This window comes from Salvelinus alpinus, chromosome 32 (assembly GCF_045679555.1).
Source record: "Salvelinus alpinus chromosome 32, SLU_Salpinus.1, whole genome shotgun sequence".
Taxonomy (NCBI): Eukaryota; Metazoa; Chordata; class Actinopteri; order Salmoniformes; family Salmonidae; genus Salvelinus; species Salvelinus alpinus.
In genome coordinates, this window is record NC_092117.1 from 6,877,670 (window position 1) to 6,897,265 (window position 19,596).

General features: G+C 43.3%; 1 protein-coding gene across 6 annotated transcripts in view; it reads right to left on the reverse strand.

The window, feature by feature from the left end:
- The window catches only part of LOC139562074 (eukaryotic translation initiation factor 3 subunit A-like), a 21,839-nt gene continuing 2,243 nt past the window's right edge, over positions 1 to 19,596 (reverse strand). Inside the window, exons 2-23 of one of the 6 annotated variants that reach the window (XM_071379394.1) lie at positions 18,951 to 19,141; positions 17,566 to 17,702; positions 16,941 to 17,104; positions 14,358 to 14,557; positions 13,275 to 13,483; positions 12,947 to 13,118; positions 12,562 to 12,666; positions 12,258 to 12,356; positions 11,573 to 11,689; positions 10,991 to 11,176; positions 10,315 to 10,662; positions 7,985 to 8,089; positions 7,729 to 7,842; positions 4,537 to 4,659; positions 4,132 to 4,285; positions 2,824 to 3,023; positions 2,230 to 2,318; positions 2,111 to 2,128; positions 1,611 to 1,996; positions 1,220 to 1,370; positions 847 to 1,034; positions 1 to 559 (exon numbers count right to left, since the gene is read on the reverse strand). In XM_071379394.1, the coding sequence (XP_071235495.1) occupies positions 348 to 559; positions 847 to 1,034; positions 1,220 to 1,370; positions 1,611 to 1,996; positions 2,111 to 2,128; positions 2,230 to 2,318; positions 2,824 to 3,023; positions 4,132 to 4,285; positions 4,537 to 4,659; positions 7,729 to 7,842; positions 7,985 to 8,089; positions 10,315 to 10,662; positions 10,991 to 11,176; positions 11,573 to 11,689; positions 12,258 to 12,356; positions 12,562 to 12,666; positions 12,947 to 13,118; positions 13,275 to 13,483; positions 14,358 to 14,557; positions 16,941 to 17,104; positions 17,566 to 17,702; positions 18,951 to 19,141 (3,668 nt within the window). In that variant the 3' untranslated portion in view covers positions 1 to 347. Of the gene's footprint in view, positions 560 to 846; positions 1,035 to 1,207; positions 1,392 to 1,610; positions 1,997 to 2,110; positions 2,129 to 2,229; positions 2,319 to 2,823; positions 3,024 to 4,131; positions 4,286 to 4,536; positions 4,660 to 7,728; positions 7,843 to 7,984; positions 8,090 to 10,314; positions 10,663 to 10,990; positions 11,177 to 11,572; positions 11,690 to 12,257; positions 12,357 to 12,561; positions 12,667 to 12,946; positions 13,119 to 13,274; positions 13,484 to 14,357; positions 14,558 to 16,940; positions 17,105 to 17,565; positions 17,703 to 18,950; positions 19,142 to 19,596 lie in introns of all 6 variants that reach the window. The other 5 variants (XM_071379393.1, XM_071379391.1, XM_071379390.1 and 2 more) reach the window with 5 other exon arrangements.

A 19,596-nucleotide genomic window follows, 5' to 3' on the forward strand; every position in this document is an offset into this window, starting at 1 on the left:
TTTTTGTGCATATGTAAAATGTCGGGGATTTTTTATTTCATGGGACCAACACTTTACATGTTGCGTTCATATTTTCGCTCAGTGTAGATACTCTTAAGAATGCACATCAAAATGGGAATCAACTACTTTTTAGGTTAAGAAGCAACTTTAACAAAATACATATTCATTGGCAATAGAGATAGTTGTTGATGAGATGACACATTTGATTTAACAATTAAACAGCTTTGCTATGCCAAAGTTTTCATCAGCTTAGGCCAAGGTTAAACCACTAGGAGGCTGGCGGCAATAAGGGGTACATTAGCCATTGCGGGGCCATTTTGAAGCAGATGCTTAGAGAGAGGGTGGACTCAGCGGCGGGCCACAGTGGTCCAGCCGTCATCGTCGGTCTCGTCGGTGGTCTTCTTAGGGCCACCAGCATTCTCGTTGTCTTTCTCGGGGCGCCAGGAGCTCTTCTCTCCGTCCTCTTCACGCTCGCCCTCTCTGGGTCTGGGAGGAGTCGGACGTTCCTCTTTACGCTCCTCACGCTTGTCGTCACCTGCACGGCGCCAGGAGCCGCCTCCTGTGTGCACAGAACCCCGTCTCGTTAGGGGATGGCATCTTAACGTTGTTTAAAAATACCTCCTCCAGATTGGAAATACCACCACAGGACAGGGGTTACAGTAGTCTTGATTTTCATGGTATAGGCAATGTATGATACTATTGCTGCAATAACAGGTTGATGCTTGATACCGGTTGACGCTTGCAATAAATACAAAGCAAGTGGGGACACCTGCTGGCTAAATGGTTTAAATTAAAGCTTTATAGCAAAACTTTAAACGTATCTGCAGAGGACTGAGCTCGTCTTACCTTCTTCAGGCTCTCTGCTGGGTGGGGGGCGTTCACGGTCATCCCTGTGATCAGGTCTTTCTCGACGGATAGGAGGGTGGTCCTCGCGGGCAGGCTCTTCCTGACGAACAGAGTCTCTCCAGCTTTTCTTGGGCGCCTCATCAGCATCTGGCCTTCTCCAGGCACCACCACCTCCACCACCCTCCTCCCTGAAAACAGAGGTCCCCCATTACTCCACAAAAAAACCTACACCTCGCCATAACACACATATGCTACTTTATTTTCACAATATCAGTGAAACCATCCACCCGTTTAGGGCCACTCCTGATCATATGGTATATGAGCCTCCATATCACAGTAGTGCCGTTTGTAGTCCACATACTGTGTGTCTGACCTGGGTGGGCGGCGCTCTGGGAAGCGTTCGCTCTCCTGTTTTTCCTCTCTCTCCTCCCTCTCGCCCTCTTCGTCCTCCTTGCGGCCGCCACCTTCGCGGGGTGGACCCCAGCTCTCCTCGCGGGCCTTTTCCCTCTCACGCCAGCCACCACCTGAAGTAGACACCAGAGCAACTGCCCATGATCCAGCACAATGTGTGAAAAGAACTGGCAACAGTTGCCACTACACAAACATTTACTATTGGAAGTTCAATAAATAGTTAACAGAATTACAGGAGAACAAGTACAAGGGCGCTTTCAACAACAACACACTTACTACACAAGACCAACATGCAACCACATCAATTCAATAATCCATATTTGGAACAGATTAAATGAAAAACGCATCCATACCGGGCCGGACAGCGGGCTTCCATGGCTTGTCGTCACGGGGCCCTCCCCTCTCGTCATCTCCTCCTCTCCTGGGGCCCCAGGTGTCATCATCAGCACCGCGTCTGGGGGCCCTGGACTCGTCCATGCCTCTGCGGGGGCCGTCATCAAAACCACGCCTGGGGCCATCATCGAAGCCTCTGCGGGGACCGCGGTCCTCGTCCCCTCCCCTTCTGGGACCACGGTCATCGTCCCCAAAGGTTCTCCTTGGTGGACGGTCTTCATCCATGCCTCTGCGCAGGGGGCGGTCATCGTCTCCGCCACGGCGAGGGCCGTCTCCTCCTCTCCTGAAGGGTGGCTCTCGGTCTCTGTCCTCGCCGACATCCTCGCGGCCCTCGGCTCTCCAGTCCCTAGAGACCGAGCGAACGCACAGCACAGTTATAAGACAGTGAACACAAACATACAAAGTATTTTAAACCAGGTAAAATACTTAAAGTTTGCAATCTGAATGAAATCCTACTCACTTAGCCTGTACGGTGACACTATAGAGAATAATAAAGCAGTTTTTTGATCAGTGAACACAAAATTATTTTTAACCAGATGAAGAGCTTCAAAAACACATTCTGAATGAAATCACACTCACTTATCAGGCACGGGGCGACGCCTCTCTGATTCAACCTCGGTACGCCTCCTCCATCCTCCTCCTCCTTCCTCCTTCTCAGCGCCCCAGTCCTGGAGAGGAAAAGAGTGTCCAACACTGAGTGACGGGTTTCATTACCTTTACAACATAATTATGATCATTTTATCCTACTCAATATACCTTTATCTAAGCTCATTTTTAAGTTAACAGGGTACTAAGTCGACAGGGTGAAGGACTACATTCATTTCGCATTCTACACCCAAAGTGTCAAGACATTTCACACTGTGAAGGGGGAAAATAGCTGTATTTTACTTTCAGACGGGTGCCTGTGCTTGTCGCTCTCAGTTCGCCGGTGAAATAGAAGTGCATTTCATTTCATGTCGCTCTTTGAGCGATCAATGGAGGAGAATCATCACTGAGCAAACAAAACTTTTAAGTGACTTTGGGTCCATTAAAAGCTCAACATAAAACCCATTTATTAATATTAGATATTGATCTTAACACCCCTTTAAAGTGAGTCATCTTTGACTCAACAGGCAAAGTGAGGCTGTGTGAAAGTGCTCTTGGAGATGTTGGCGGGGATGTGTAGTAGGCTACCTTGGTTTCTCCTCTGGGTTTCTCCTCGGACCTAGCAGGAGTCCTCATCTCATCCTCTCTGCGGCGCTCGCGCTCCTCGATCTCCTGCTGCCGGGCACGCTGCTTCCTCTCCTGCTCCTCCAGTTTGGCAAGGCGCTCCTGGTACACCGCCTCCTCCGCCTCGCGCGCCTCCTGCTCGATGCGCTCACGCTCCTCGCGCTCTGCAACAACACATGGATAATACATAGAACACAGAACACAGGACAACTGAAGACTATGGGGCAAGCGTCACATTGGACACCTAGATGAACAAACTCCAACCAAAAACCACATTGGACCCCAAATCTAACCTACCTAAATCTGTGCGCATAACTCAAGTTTTTTCACACATCTTCAATTGACATCAATTAAACTATTCCACCAAGGCCTAAAACTAACACCTGCCAAATGCGGGTAGATTTTGGCATTGGAGGGTAAGACGTCTATTTCACCAGCCATGTTGGTGGCAGGTCAGGGCTCCACAGTGAGAGCGTTTCACTCGCATCTGTGACTAAAAATAGTCAAGTATGATCACATTTATAGTCAAATAAATGCTGCAGTGGCTGTTTTCAAAGTATTTCCGCTGTTTTGTTTCATAGCTGGAAAATTAATCGCACAAAGTCAAAGAACTACGAATCCTATATAGCCTATTCCACCTCGTGATGCAACACCGCCAAGCTAGGGGTTGTGTGCACGTGAAGAGCTGATTGAAAGATTCATTTTTAGAAGCGTTGCACACAGGCATAAAAGTGGGTCTAATTTACTTGAATCGAAAGTCTACTAAAGTTAGACTTTGTCCTTCTGTTTCTTGGTTATTTACATTGTTTTGCTCACAAGCTAGGTTGTTTTTCTATATTTTAGTTTAAACTGCTAGGGAAAAGATAACGCTTCTACTAGTCAGACTCAATCGCACAGGCAAACATGACGAGTCCTGTTACCACGGTAACCTCACATCGTTAAAGTGTATGGTAAACATTTTTGCCTCATCTGTGATATTTTGGTTAAAAGTTAAAAATTAAACAATATACCACATTACTTCTTACTAGTAATACATTTATGGTGTTAGAAACATTACAAAACATTCTCATCTGTTTATTTTGTGTTTTGTTGGTGTGATTTTAGCGAAAAATTTATATTTTGGCTGGTAAGAAAATCGTACTTGCTGGTAGATTTTTAAATGCCCTGTATTCCACCCTTTAAGAGAAACTCAGAGGACTAGATCTAAGTTCATTTGACAGTCATTCTATATATCAAGTCATCTCTGGACCTGAGAAGTAACTCTTGAGGTACCTTTCTTGAGCTGCTCCTCGTGGATGCGCTGGGCCTCCTCCTCCTTATTGCGGTAAAAGGTGTTGCGACGGTCCTCCTTGCGGTGGATCTTCCTCTCCTCTCGACGCTTCGTCCTCTCCTCCACCAGGCGCTCCTGGAACTGTTTCACTTTTTCCTTGGAAAGTAAGAAGAACAAAGACATTTTAGGCCAACGCTTTCAACTCATAACATTCTTACTGAGTTGTGTTCTTTACATGATGAAAAAGAACACCGGCAAAATAACTCATGGTGTAACACCATTGACACTGGTATTACTTTTGTTTGGTTATTCCTGCTTTCTTAGTAGCAACTAAAAATAGCTATTTAATGTCATTGTAAATGGGCTTATAGAATCTGTGGTTTCATGCACGTTCAAATGGCGTTTACCTCGTAGATGAAGCTGCGAGCGTCGGTTATTTTGCCCACAAAGTTCTCCTTGTCCTGCATCATTCTGGACATCCTCTGTTTGTGCTCCAAGGCCTTCTCACGATCCACCTTCATGTTGCTGATCTACAACACAAAACACATGGACCATAATCACTGACCATTGTGTAACCACAACATTTTTTTTATTACACAAAAAAACATGGACCAGTCAGCCTGACATCACTAGAGCGCTCAGTTTATGCATCCTATCTATGATGGCTTTCGGGCTGACACCAGTTAGTCGACTGGTCGATTTGGTTGATAGTCTGTTGGTCGACCGAGATTTCTTTAGTCGAGCAGTTGCTAAAATAAAAATATCATGGTGTACAAGACATGTCTGATTCGCACCTGTCTGAGATGACTGATCCATTGTGGAGGCCATGGGGATGGCATAGTCCATCAGTCTAAGATATGTGATACTGAAATTGTATATGGTTATATTACATAAGAACAATGGTGCAACACCAACAAAAATCTGATTATTTTAAAACAAAATGCGCTCTCCCGCGTAGGATAGTGGTCACTGTCCGCGGTTCAGAAACACATCAGTGGGCTGTTGAATTGAGGCCCTTTTCCTTGACCATGTTGCTGTGTGCACAATAGCAAAGTTAACCAGCATATCGGTGATTAGAACAATGCAGCGGCGGCAGCAGCAGAATGAGGAGATGAGAAAACAGCCCTTGCCTTATTGTCTACGAAAACCCCAACTTAATTAGGTCTATAATCAACCCCAACTTAATTAGGTCTATAATCAATAGCCTAACTGTTAAAGGTGCCTGGCTTTATGAATCATCAATATATCTACAGAAATAAGACAGATCCTGCTTCCGTTGGTTTAATAGCCTACTGATTCCGTGAGCCAAAAACCTCACGCAACGACATTTCAAGTAAACAATTTCACCATTCTTTTTTTAATTTACACTTTTTCCCCCTTAGTCTCTCTGGTATTATTTATAAATTGTGGTTTACACTGCTCCAAATTGTCCGATTTTTTAAATTTATAATAATAACGATCCTTTTTCTTTATCTACTTCTTATTGTTATTACTATTGTGATCATAAGTAATGTCATTATCATCAGTAGGCTTAGTATAGCAGCCTTGCGTAACCACCATTGAGCTGCAGGCCTAAGAATGTATTAAGCCTATATTTCAATACTTATATAGGCTACTGCATCAATCAATAAGTCATAAGTAATTTATGTCATCACAAAGCATAGGCGTCATTCATGATTTGAAGTGCAATCAAACATTTTAATTTTAATTTAAAAACTAAGTGAGCCTTGAATAATTAGCTTAAACAATAAATAAATCCCTCCATTTTGGAAATTGCACTCATGATTGAATGCAACTGTTTTTAGTCTTTGCTGTAATAAAGGCTTAGCAAAATATTTATTACAACAGACTCTCTGGTACGCTTATAATTTATTCAGTGTTGTTTACATTGTTCCAAACTGTCAGAGAAATTATATTGTAATCTACCTGTTTGGCACCCATAATATGCACGCAGTGCTTGATCCTTAACCTTCTTTTTCTTGATCTCCAATATTTTCCACAACTATTCACATTTATTCCACACAGGTGACTTTCCCTTTACCTCCTGAGCAACCAGTAAACATTCCCCCGTTTCAAATTTATTTGTCAGGTCCTCTGCATCCATTTTCCTGTCACATGTGTTACGGTGTTCTGAGTTTGTAATAACCAATTTGATTATGATACGCTATAGGTCAGGCCCTATTGTGCCCTATTTGGACGGGATTCGTTTTACTGGGGGAGGTTGGGTAATGTAATTATGTGCACAAGCACAAAACATCACATCGGTAATTTTTGTCCCGTCCAAATCTGCAATGTCAGTAATTTTTTCATGGCAGGAAACCAACAATTCCAGGCAGAATAGCCTCTGATAATACTAGTCCCGTGCTAATCGACATCCCTGTGTTTTGAGAGAAATGCCTGAGTTTGACAGATGTTGCTCGCGGTTTAAACAAGAAAACAATAACTGATTCGATAAATGTGCATAAGCTATATATGAATGGCTTACATGTAGCCTATCAACTTTCACAGTGAATGCTTTTGTTTATATGTTTTGTGTGTATGAATTGAATATTGCCAAATGCATCAGTAAAACATTTTTAGGCTATTTAACGCAACCCTTTCTGTTAATAGATCACAAAGCAGCAGCATACAACTGACCTAAACGCTTGGAAATGATAAGTTAACTTTCTCATCCGTAGCCTTAAAACACATCTCAAGTGTAATTGCACTGTTTAGCTCACATCTGAAGGCTGGGGGGCATTTAGGACGTACTGTAGATCGATAAAATATCCTAATGATTATGATCACACTTCCTCAATCGAAATGTTATGGTGACACTATACCAAAGACAGTTTGATGTGGTTTAGAAACTTCGGAAGCAAGCTCGAGTTATCAGTGTGGCCCTATCTTCACGCCTAGAATAAAAACCTCCAAGCTTTAGTCATAATTGTTGATTTACATAACAAATAATCATAATTACAGGGGGCAGTTTGGAAAAAAACGAATCCCGTCCGAATCATCCTCCGGAATAGCGGGCATTCTAGACCAATAATTACATAACCAACATTCTCAAGTAATACTAGTCCCATGTGAATAAGTCTTTGGTCACATGCGTGTGATTCATACATGTGTCAGGTAAAGACAGCAAGGGTTGAGGGAATAGGGAATGTTTTTCCTACATTTCGATAACTTGTCAGTCAGAAATAGCTGTAATTATGTTGCAGCTTCAGCAACACGGAGAGCGCCATAAACACTTTTCTGTTCTGTGGTGGTCGCTGCAGCAGGGAGGAGAGAAACAACGGGTGCTAGTCACACAGTCATTCGCTGTCATTTTTTATTTTTTAAACACAGAGCAGCAAGTCTGAGCCCGGCCAAGCACAATCAAATCAATTGCTGGTCGGACACTCTCTAGTCATTTGTGTGTCTTAATTATTTAATCAAACAGTGTGATTAAAGCATCAGACAAGCTCAGTAAATATAGTCGATTTGATTAAAACACATTTTAAGAACAGACAACTCTAGTTCGACCAAGATATTTTGGGGGGGTTGGGGACAGCCCTAGATGGCTTTGTGTTTAGGATTTACAAAGGCACAGACACTGAAGAAATATATTGCCATACCCTCTCCTCCTCTTGGAGCTCCCATAACTCCATGTCTTTGACACGCTGCTCCTCATAGGCCTTCTTGATCAAGGGGATCTCCTCCAGACGTTTGGCACGCTCAAAGTAGTCAATCTGCAAGGACCAGTCCACACATCAAACAATGTTGAGTGAGTAATTTTCCCCCCTAGTAGAGGTCTTTATATATCACCTGTTTGTGTAACAGTCAAGACAGAAAACATGTAATCTCCTAATTTGCTGAAAATTCTGTCTTCACCTTTTTCTCCTGGTTCTTCAGGCGGTCCTGAAGTTCTCGCTTCTCCTTCTCCAGCTGCTCCACCTGCTTGGACATGATGAAGTCAGGGTCCAGGTCCTCAAGGTTCTGTGCAGAGGGTGGTTAAGAGTTAATTTCATCATTGTACATCCACACTTCTTTCCCAAAACCCATTCTAGATTGTATCTACATTCCAGGTTTACACTTATGGTACTGATACAGGTATGACCCATTGGGAAAATTTTGTCTTAACATCATTGACATAGAATTAGAATACTAGAATGAACAGTAACCTTCTTATGATGGTATAAAGGTCAGACATTTTGGTCACGGAGTTGGGCAATGATGGTTTTCCAGATGTGTTTATATAGTGTAAAATAATTAATTAAATTCATTTTAAGAATTTACCTGCACTGTATGTTTGTTAGATAGCAAGCCAGCTTGAGAGGACTGATTCCATTCATTTGTCAAATTAACTGCCAATAAGGTAACATTCCATTCAAACAATGATGTCAACACTAGTTGTAAATGCAACTAGTACTGATATGGTATCATATACACTGAGCAAAACTATAAATGCAACATGTAAAGTGTTGGTCCCATGTTTCATGAGCTGAAATAAAAGATTCCAGAAATGTTCCATATGCACAACAAGCTTATTTTGCTCAAATATTGCACACAAATTTGTTTACACCTCTGTTAGTGAGCATTTTGGGATGCTCTGGATCAACGTGTTCCAGTTCCTGCCAATATCCTGCAACTACGCACAGCAATTGAAGATGAGTGGGACAACATTCCGCAGGCCACAATCAACAGCCTGATCAACTCTATGCGAAGGAGATGTGTCGTGCTGCATGAGGCAAATGGTGGTCACACCAAAAACTGACTGGTTTTCTGATCCACACTTTTTTTTTTTTAAAGGTATCTGTGACCAACAGATGCATATGTGTCTTCCCAGTCATGGGGGACTGTGCTCACCAGCATGGAAGCAGATTTGGGCCTAAGGAATTTATTTCAATTGACTGATTTCCTTATATGAACTGTAGAATCTTTGAAATTGTTGCATGCTGCATGTATATTTTTGTTCAGTATAATAGCACTCACAGCTTTCCAAGAAAACTAAATCTGAGACATTTATGATCTGTTACATATAGAGGCTATTTAAACAGAAAATCGGTATAAAACCAGTATTGTACCTTCCTAATATTGAGTTGCACACCCCCTTTTTTGCCCTCAGAACAGCCTCAATTCATCAGGGCATGGACTCTACAAGGTGTCGAAAGCGTTCCACAGGACCCCATGGCTTCCCACTTGTGTCAAGTTGGCTGGATGTCCTTTGGGTGGTGGACCATTCTCGATACACACGGGAAACTGCGGAGGGTTAAAAACCCAGCAGTGTTGCAGTTCATGACACAAACCGGTGCGCCTGGCACCTACTACCATACCCCGTTCAAAGGCACTTCAATCTTTTCTCTCGCCCATTCATCCTCTGAATGGCACACATACACAATCCATGTCAACTGTCTCAAGGCTTCAAAATCCTTCTTTAACCTCTCTCCTCCCCTTCATCTACACTGACTGAAGTGGATTTAACAAAGTGACATCAATAAGGGATCATAGCTTTCACCTGGATTCACCTGGTCAGTCTGTGTCATGGAAAGAACAGTTGTCCTTAATGTTATGTACACTCAGGGTATTTATAGTTATATGACAATATTTTAGGTTGACTCTAACTCTATTGCATAACATGCCTTACTTTTATTTTCCTGCATAAATCAAATCTGGATTATGCCTCTACTGCCCTTCATTCCAATTAGACTGGTTTGGATTTCTCCCTGACCAATATGGCTGCCATTGTCACCCCATTCAGGAACTTTGAGGGTTTAAGACATAGCCCCTCTAGTAATCTAAAGATGCACTATGCAGAAATCGCTCCTCCATTTCCTAGTTGCTAAAATTCGAATAGTTTGCCTAATTTCTGTTTATATGACAAAACAAGCAAGTAGTGTCGAGAATCATTGTACCATCTAAACCGCTGTGAAATGTATTTTCCATAACCCAAAATATTGTGTTTTCAGCTGATGTACAAAACCAAAAGAAAAAGATGCAAAAACTAAACTTAATGGAAGCAGAGAAATAGCGCACATAAAACAGACCTACCGATTCTTAGACTTGCTTTCAATGAAAATGACAGATCTATAACGCACATTTCTATGTGAATTTGGTCCAGTCAATCAAAAAGTTACATATTGCAGCTTTAATAGGATCTCTAAGGTTAATATGTTTGATGAGTGGCATAATGTACAGCTTATTTGAGCTTATGTGTAGTTTACCTCTATATCGAAGTATTTGAACGCCTTGGCTCCCAACTCTGTCTTCTTGATCTGCTCCAGCCGCTCGCGCACCGTCTTCTTCTTGATCTGCTCGTGCTCCTGCATGATGCGCTCCTTCTCGCGCTCCTTGGCCTCCTGGCGCAGGCGCTCCTCTTCCGCTTTGCGCACCTTCTGCAGCTCCGCCTCGCGTTGTTCCAGCTCCTCCTTCTCCCGCTGGATGTTGAGGTTCTCTAGGCGCTCCTTGCGCTCCTCGATGGTCTGCCGGCGGGCCAGGATGCGCTGGTGCTCCTTGCGGCCATTCTTCAGGTAGGCAGTGATGGCCAGATGGCTTTGCTCCTCACGCTCTTGCTGGAAATGGCAGACAAGAGGGTAGAAGAGTGAGAGACAGGGACAAGTTTGTTTGAGCGAGAATGAAATGGAGCAATAGAGATTGTGCATGAATGGGGTTTCATGCGGTATCAATGTGAATTGGTGTTGTGTTTGTATGTATATGCATGGAACAATACATACAGTATTGGCCCTAAATACCATAGAATCTTTTATGGAATGTGCATCGGGGATGATAGAAAAGCAAGTCTTGATATTTGATCAGGGAGGACAGCGACATTATCGACTTGACGTTTTTAGGGCTTGCAATCCATATACAAATGCTATCTCGACAGGGGGCTGTGCTCACCAGCATGGATGCAGGCTTTATGACCTGGATCGCCTTGGCCAAGGATGACGACATGGCTGTCAGCTGGTTCCTGATTTGCGCAGAGGGCATGTTCTGCAGGAACGGCCCCACAGGAGAGTCCTCTTTGGTTGAGTAGTTCAGGTCTGAACCAAAGCTCAGGTTTCGAGTGGTGTGGTCAATCCGAACCTAGAACAGACGTTTCCTAAATGTTTTTCACGTGTACCATTCTCACTGGAGGCTACTGAGGGGAGAACGGCTCATAATAATGGCCGGAAGGGAGCAAATGGAATGGCATCAAACACCTGGAAACCATGTGTTTGATGTATTTGATACAATTCCTCGGTAGTCATTAACACAAGCCCGTTCTCCCCAACTAAGGTGCCACCAACCTCCTGTGACCATTCTGTGTAATATAAACAGAAGTGTTCATCTTTCAGTTGTGGAAATACTGATTGAATTTAAAGTGTATCGGTATGAAAACACAAAAACGGATTTGTTCAACGGAAGTTGAAAAGTCCACTTTGTATGATTTTGCACAGAGAATCTCATTGTTTCAGGCAAAATCCATGTCCAGTACTCTACCTGCAGATCGCAGTGTCGGGCAGCGTCCACAATGGAGCGCTCCAACTGGAAGGCATCCACAAATGGAACCAGGGAGGCCAGACGGCTGAACTCAATGCTCTGATAGATTTGCGCCACCTAATATCCCAATAGAATAAACAGTGTTCAGTGATTAGCTCATAGGACCACAACTTACATACAATACATGACATGTGTTACAAAGCATTTTGTTACAGTGACAACATGCATTACACACTATAGCAGGGATGGGCAACATCTTGAGGCCATATTAGGACTGCGTTTTTTTTGTTGTTGACCATTTTGTTAGTCAAAACCAATTTGTGGGCTGGAAAAAGGGCAGTTATTTTAAAATACATAGAAAGTATGTAGAAGTTTTAATGTACCTATCAGGTTTTAGACGTTCAAATGTAGCCTCAAATTGTTTTTTAATCCCAACCCCCCCCGCTCCCTTTTTTATTTATTAACTAAATCTATTGTGGGCGGCATTTAATCGTCTCGTGGGCCTCCTGGTGCCCATCCCTGCACTATAGCATTACAACAAGGACAACAGACATGGTTAATAACAAAGCTAAATTACATTTTATTTGATTAGTTATTGTTTGACACATATTCGTGACGTGTAACTACGAGTGAGATTAACAGACCATCAAGTATAAAGGCCTAAGAAAAATGAGCAATAAGTCACCTGCTGCAGCAGCCTGAGGATGGTGTTACTCTGCAGGTGGGGAACATACTGCTGGAGGTCCGCCTCTTTCTCCGACTGGTCTCTCACCCAGTTCAACACCTAACAGGAAGAGGGGGGGCCGGTCAATACCACAGATGAAGAAAACAAAATGGTAAATTAATCAGCCGTGTAACAAATAGCTGTCGTTTTTAGAGGAATTGTGTGTATGCATTGTACATTGTGTATAGTTTTTTTGTACAGTTGCAAGTCAAATTGCCCAATGTCGCGACACTATAGCTTTTCTGAATCTGAATTCAAATGTTACCTTTGCTACTCTTCCGCTCAGCTTCAGTGGGTGGAAGTCCATCTCCAGCCAATTGTACAGCTCCTTCACTTCAGGTACAATGTACTGCAGCAAATTGAACCTCACCTGAAGGTAAACATAACACACACATAGCACTCAGTGAACAACCCCCGACAAAAGCAACAGCAGTTGGTTAACATGTTTGTTTTCATTTTCAATTATGTAGTAAACAAACGTATCTCTACGTGTTGTTCACAAGACTAAAACAAGTCTAGCACTAAAATACAAACTCCTAACATTGTCTGACATATCGGACATTCTGTCACCTGCCTCTTATACCCAGCCTGCTCACAAACAGAAATCCCCATAGTTATTTCTATACTGTTCCATGCATGCGTGTATATACCATGTCATTGATGAGGCTCTGGCGGGTCGGTGGGGATTGCAGGCCCAGTAGTGTGGCCAGCCTGCGGTGTTTCTCCACGATGATGCCATCCATGTCCAACAGGCGGGCGATGTCCGTGCGCTCCGGGGTGATGGGAATGGACAGGGTGGCCAGGAGGACCCTTGTGGACATCCTGAGGAAGCGAGAGAAAAGAGAGCCGTAAGCACCTGCCTGACCTGCAACCTCGGATCTACCTATCAAACGCTGACTTGCGAATGACCTTTCTAGTAATTATATTTCTACGTGCCACATATTCCAGCAGAGACTGGTAAGGACTGGGCTAGCATACCTCTGCATCTCTTCCTGGGTGAGGTTCTTGCGCATCTCCCTGGAGAGGTGGTAAAGGCGGTGGAGGGTGCAGGCGTGGAACAGGGCGTTCCCAGACTTCCAAAACACAGTGGACACCTTGTTGTAGTAGTTGGCCATAAGTTGAGGCTTGGGGGGCTTCTTGGAAAGGGCAAAGAGACCATGGATGTCTTCCACAGCCTTGAAAGCTTCCTGTAAAAATCAAAAATCTAATTTCACCATTCATAACACATAAAATCAATGCTCATAATAAAATGTAGATAAAAAAGGGCTTGTTGAAAAAAGAAAATGGACGATGAAGTATTCTTCTCCCAGATGCAACAGTTACAATATTGCAAGCTAATTACATATGCAGTGATGGAACTCAAGGCTTTTGGGCACTGGCCAGCCGGGCTAGTAGACTGGCTAAGATGGTACTAGCCCAGTTTATATAGTCGTATATGCGAGGTGAGCGCCCAACAGATATAGACCTATGCATTTGCTTTGAAATCAGATCAAGTCAGAGTCAGGCATAAAAACATATTGGAAAACCTCTCGTTCCCGGAACATTTCACAATGTTTAAATTAGGTTGTAACAACTATTTGTTTGTGTCATTTTTTTGTTTGTTGGGGTGGTGGGGGTGTTACGTTTGCAAAAATATATATATATATTTTCTTTGTTGCTAGCTACCGATGACAACTATTCACACAAAGCTGTCAAACGCAAGAATGTTCCCTTGGCAACCAAACTAAGCTTGTGTGTGTGTATCTGTTTACCCTCCGCCGCGAAGGCAGAGGATCGAGGCTAATAGTCTACTCGCATGTCAATCATCTACACTGTAGCTAGCTACGTCAACATGAACATTCGCCAGACGCCAGCTAAGTAGCCCGCAGCTAGCTTGCCCGCCCACCCCAGAGCAGTAATTTGACTTTTAAGGTGGAGTTGTTGTTGTAGAGCATTTTAATACATGTGCAAATCAGCGGTTTATAAAACACCTTAAAATGAGTTTCTCTCGCTCTCTGAAAAACACTTGCCTCAGGCGAGCAGGCGAGCTTAATTTCCATCCCTGCATATATGACATCATACCTGCCAGAGCTCCATGGCGATGGCACTGTCCAGCTGCACCAGGCGTGTCTCCAGGTGCATAGACTGGCTCTCAGGGTTGTTCAGGTTGATGGCCGTACTCTGGTTGTGGTGGCGCTGGATCTGACCCAGATGCATGCGTAGATTGTCGCACAGCTTCCGGAACTCTGCCTTACGGGTATACTGAAGGCAGAACTTGAAAGCTGTGGAGCACATCAGGATATGGTTAGGATGACGAGAAATATATATATATTTTTAATTTACATCAACGTTTAGAACACTGACAGTTGTTGACTTTAATTATGAACCATAATAACTAGTGATGCGCCGATATGACATTTCTGGCCGATAGTATTATTATAGTATTTGACGTGTCAAATAACACGACATAATCTGTTTCAGTAGCTAGTTAGCTAACTATATAGCTAGGTGTCATCATCTAAAATAACCCTAATTTATAAGACCCTTCTTATTTGATTAATGGTGGTCGGACCCCATCTATGTGAAGCTAGCCACAATAAGGATAAGCCACAATAGTGGACTTTGCGGTTAGCCTTCAAAATAAAAGTATGGCATAATTCTACTCGTTGTATTCATTTGCATCACTGTCAATTGAATACTTTTATTTTGAAGGCAAACCGCAAATTCCACTATTGTGCCTAATCCTTATTGTGGCTAGCTTCACAACACATAACCCGGTCCGGTCGAGCCTCACTAGCCCGATGAAGCTAGCTGGCTGCTTTTAACGTTAGCTTTGGGCAACAGGGTTAAGTAGCTGGCTAGCTACTTATTTTCATGATCTGAAGTTCAATTTCAATAGGTGAATAACAAGTGGCAACATAGCTAATACTTACTCACAAGGATTCCTAAATCATTGCTAAGAATAATGAAAATGACTGCAGTTTCTACTGGTCATTGTTTTCAGGCTGGTTGTATTGGTGCTAGCTAGGTACCAAGCTAAAGCTAGCTACCCCAGAAGTTGCAGTCGAACAAATGATGCTTTATTACCAACGCGGTATTGGAAACACATAGTTCGTTGCCGGTGCTTGCTTATTTGCAGACTTTTTTGTCCAGCTTTGACAGTGCTACTGTATCTTTTTTGACACGCAAAGACCCAAACGGTGTTCCTTAGTATGTATGTCGTGAAGCTAATAGCAGTGACGCTACTACTTTGTAACTTCGGTAGGGCAACATCTGAAAAATAGCGCACTTGGTAGTGTGTACCGGTGCTCGACCAGTCGGCGAAAAACAACATCACCCACGGCAGAGAACGGTTGATTGTCAAGGGCAATGAATTCCATTATCTTGGCTTTAATGGATTTCGCCTTTCAGTTGTCTCGCTGAAATTGTCTTACTCTTTCAAATGACTGCTCGACTTGTTGACTGCTTGATCCACACAGCAGACATTGTGGATTAGGTTAGGAATGCTGTGTCGCACGTGTAGCACAAAATTTTACGTGCCGTTATTACGTCATGTACCTACGTTACATAGGTATGCACAGTAGCTTTGACATCGGTTTTTAACACGGTGTTAAACTAGACATCGGGCAGATACCGATTTTGGCATTTTTAGCTAATATCGGCCGATTCCGATATGTTCACCGATATACCGTGCATCCCTAATAATAACACTTCATACTGTGATATGGTGACAGTGTGAGTAAACCTAACTTTAGGAAAAAAACTAAGTCACAGCATACTACACTTACGCATCTCAGACTAATATATATTTCTAATAACAAGATTGTTAGATAATATCAAACCTACACTCACTCCAGGCACGGGTACGAAATTATTGTTATTTTCAAATAGAATCTTTTGGGCTTACTAATATTTTCCGGCCCCCCCAACTGTCCCCTCTGACAAAAATCTGCCACGGCTGAATCTAGTTACCAAGCCCTCATGTACATCATCCGGGTGGGAAATGAACACCCGCCACATGTGGGTAGATTTTGGCATTGGCGGAGGAGAATGACTATTTGACCAGCCACGTTGGTGGGTGGTCACACAGCATTTGGGGGGGGGGGGAATAAATAAATCCAAAGCCCAAATGTAGAAGTTATAAGGAGCAGCTGAACAATTCTGTCTCACCTACATTACTCAAATATTTGGGTACATTGTGCTTGATTGAACATGGAACACTCCAAAAACTTTTATTCATGAACTTTTAGTCATTCCTTATCATTAAAACACTCAAATAATTGCATTGTGCTCCTAAATAGACATATGTACTCATTGTAAAAAAATGTCAGCGTTAGAGCCCTGAACTAATAATAATAAATAAGACTTATCACTTGATTTGTGATGTTCAGTTGTAGAACTGTGTCTGTTTTACTATTGTATCTAAATGATTGGTTAAAAGACTCCGGTCACAAAAATTCAACTGAGCAATATACCACATTACTTCTTACTAGTAATACATTTCTTGTTTTAGAAACACTACAAAGCATGTTCATTCGTTATTTGTTATTTTTGGTGTAATTAGTTGGGTTTTTTTCCCCTCCAGCTATCTGCCACAGTGGCTGTTGGACCAAAAAGTTAATTTCCCACCCTGTACATCATGTTTAATATTCAGATTGTGCTCACCTTGTTGGGCAATGTCATGGTATAGGCGCTCCACCTTGGAGTTGTTACGCAGCAGGTCCAGGCATTGGCGGTAGGATTCCCACAGAAATTTCACCCAAGGAGTGAGCAGCAGACGGTCTGTACGATCCTGGGTGTCTTCCCCACTCACAGCACTCAGAAGTACACTAGGATCGCACAGGAAGTTATGCATCAATACTTGAGCTCACAGAACTGCACCGTCAACATTGTGGGGCGGCAGGTAGCCTGGCGGGTAGGTGCGTTGGGCCAGTAACCGAAAGGTTGCTGGATCGAATCCCCGAGCTGACAAGGTACAAAATCTGTCGTTCTGCCCCTGAGCAATGCAGTTAACCCACTGTTCGCCATGCGCTGAAGACGTGGGTGTCGATTAAGGCAGCCCTCCGCACCTCTATGTATCCCCCTAATCAGTTATACAACTGTGGTGGTATACACCACCACTTGAATGGTTTACAGAGGTGAAGCAGGACTGTTAGCATGGTTACCACCATTAAAGGTAGTAACAATAAGTGTGCAGACGGTCCAATATATCTGAATTATAGTATCAGCCCATCACAATAAAGTTTTAATAGCCCCGTACCTCAAAGCTATTTCCTGGTTAAATAAATACCTCTCAGGAGTCTGGATGTTGTCAAGGTCCTCAATGTCCAGGACCATCTGCTGCGACTCCCCCTTGGCGGTCTCTGTCTTCTCCTCGGCCAACTTCAGGTAGGCTCGAACCACATCCTCGAGGGATTTGATGTTCACCTACATCACGAAATAAAGGCTCATGCTTAAAGGCCCAGTGTAGTCAAAAACGAGATTTTCCTGTTTTTAATGTATATACACAGTACCAGTCAAAAGTTTGGACACACCTACTCATTCCAGGGTTTTTCTTTATTTGACCTGGCCACCACAATCACTTGACCTCAACCCAATTGAGATGGTTTGGGATGAGTTGGACCGCAGAGTGAAGGAAAAGAGGCCAACAAGTGCTCAGCATATGTGGGAACTCCTTCAAGTTGGAAAAGCATTCCTCATGAAGCTGGTTGAGAGAATGCCAAGCGTGTGCAAAGCTGTCATCAAGGCAAAGGGTGGCTACTTTGAAGAATCTCAAATATAAAATGTATTTTGTAAAAAACTTTTTGGGTTACTACATGATTCCATATGTATTATTTCATAGTTTTGATGTCTTCACTATTATTCTACAATGTATAAAACAGTAAAAATAAAGAAAAACCCTTGAATGAGTAGCTGTGCCACCAGAGTCTCTGGGTTCGCGCCCAGGCTCTGTCGCAGCCGGCCGCGACCGGGAGGTCCGTGGGGCGACGCACAATTGGCCTAGCGTCGTCCGGGTTAGGGAGGGTTTGGCCGGTAGGGATATCCTTGTCTCATCGCGCTCCAGCGACTCCTGTGGCGGGCCGGGCGCAGTGCGCACTAACCAAGGGGGGCGGGTGCACGGTGTTTCCTCCGACACATTGGTGCGGCTGGCTTCCGGGTTGGAGGCGCGCTGTGTTAAGAAGCAGTGCGGCTTGGTTGGGTTGTGCTTCGGAGGACGCATGGCTTTCGACCTTCGTCTCTCCCGAGCCCGTACGGGAGTTGTAGCGATGAGACAAGATAGTAATTACTAGCGATTGGATACCACGAAAATTGGGGAGAAAAGGGGGTAAAATTTTCAATAAAAAAAGAGTTCCAAACCTTTCTGCCAATAACAGGTAGTTTTCAGTTTTCCAATCCCCACTCAGACCACTCCCTGACAGTCCTATCAAAATTATTGCTTGAGAAATTGCTCTTTGCTAAGAATCTATGTTTCTTTTTGACCATTTTAATTGAAAACAATCACAGTAAGATGTTTAATTGTTTAATTGCTGGTAATTGTTACCCAGAAATGATTTGATATTGAGACAAAAACGGCTGCATTGGACATTTAACCCCGGCAGGTGAGTGACTAAGTAGGACCAATAGTATCCAACATTTAGGGTTATCAAAGAAAGGACTGGGTGTGCTTCCACTGACCTGCTGGCAGATGTTCTTGTACTGGTAGAGACCCTCCTTTGCCAGGTGGCTCTTGCGCAGGTCAACACAGAGCTCCAGGTACTTGACCATGATGGGCTCGTGGATCTTCTGCCATGTTCGATGCTTTTTGCTCTTGATGACATCGTACAAGACGTCCAAAGCTGGCTGCTTTTTGCCAACCTCCAAGAACTCTGTACAAACACAGCAAATGACATGAAAATGGAGACAAACAGCATAATAGTTTGGAAGGTGAGTCAGTTGCTACTAACATGTATATTCATGGAACACCAAATGGATTAAAAACCGATCTGATAGTTGAAGGTAGAGCTATCAACCTAACCATTTAGCTAGCCTTTGAAAACCTGTCTTATTATACATAGGGTTTTCAGCAGTTAGCTTCCCCCACGGTTTGCTGCGTGTGAACTACAATTCCGACGCTGTGTTTTAAAGTTTAGAAACGTCAATAACCATTGCTTGCAAAACCCAAAAATATATACACTTACTGTACCAGTTTTGCACAGATCCATACGCTATGTGCCTCCAGTTGACAAACTACACTTCTTCCCCAGTTACACTTACACACGTGTTAAGACCGCGCTAGATAGCTAATTGGCACTGGTGACCACCTATATCTTCCATCTGTCTT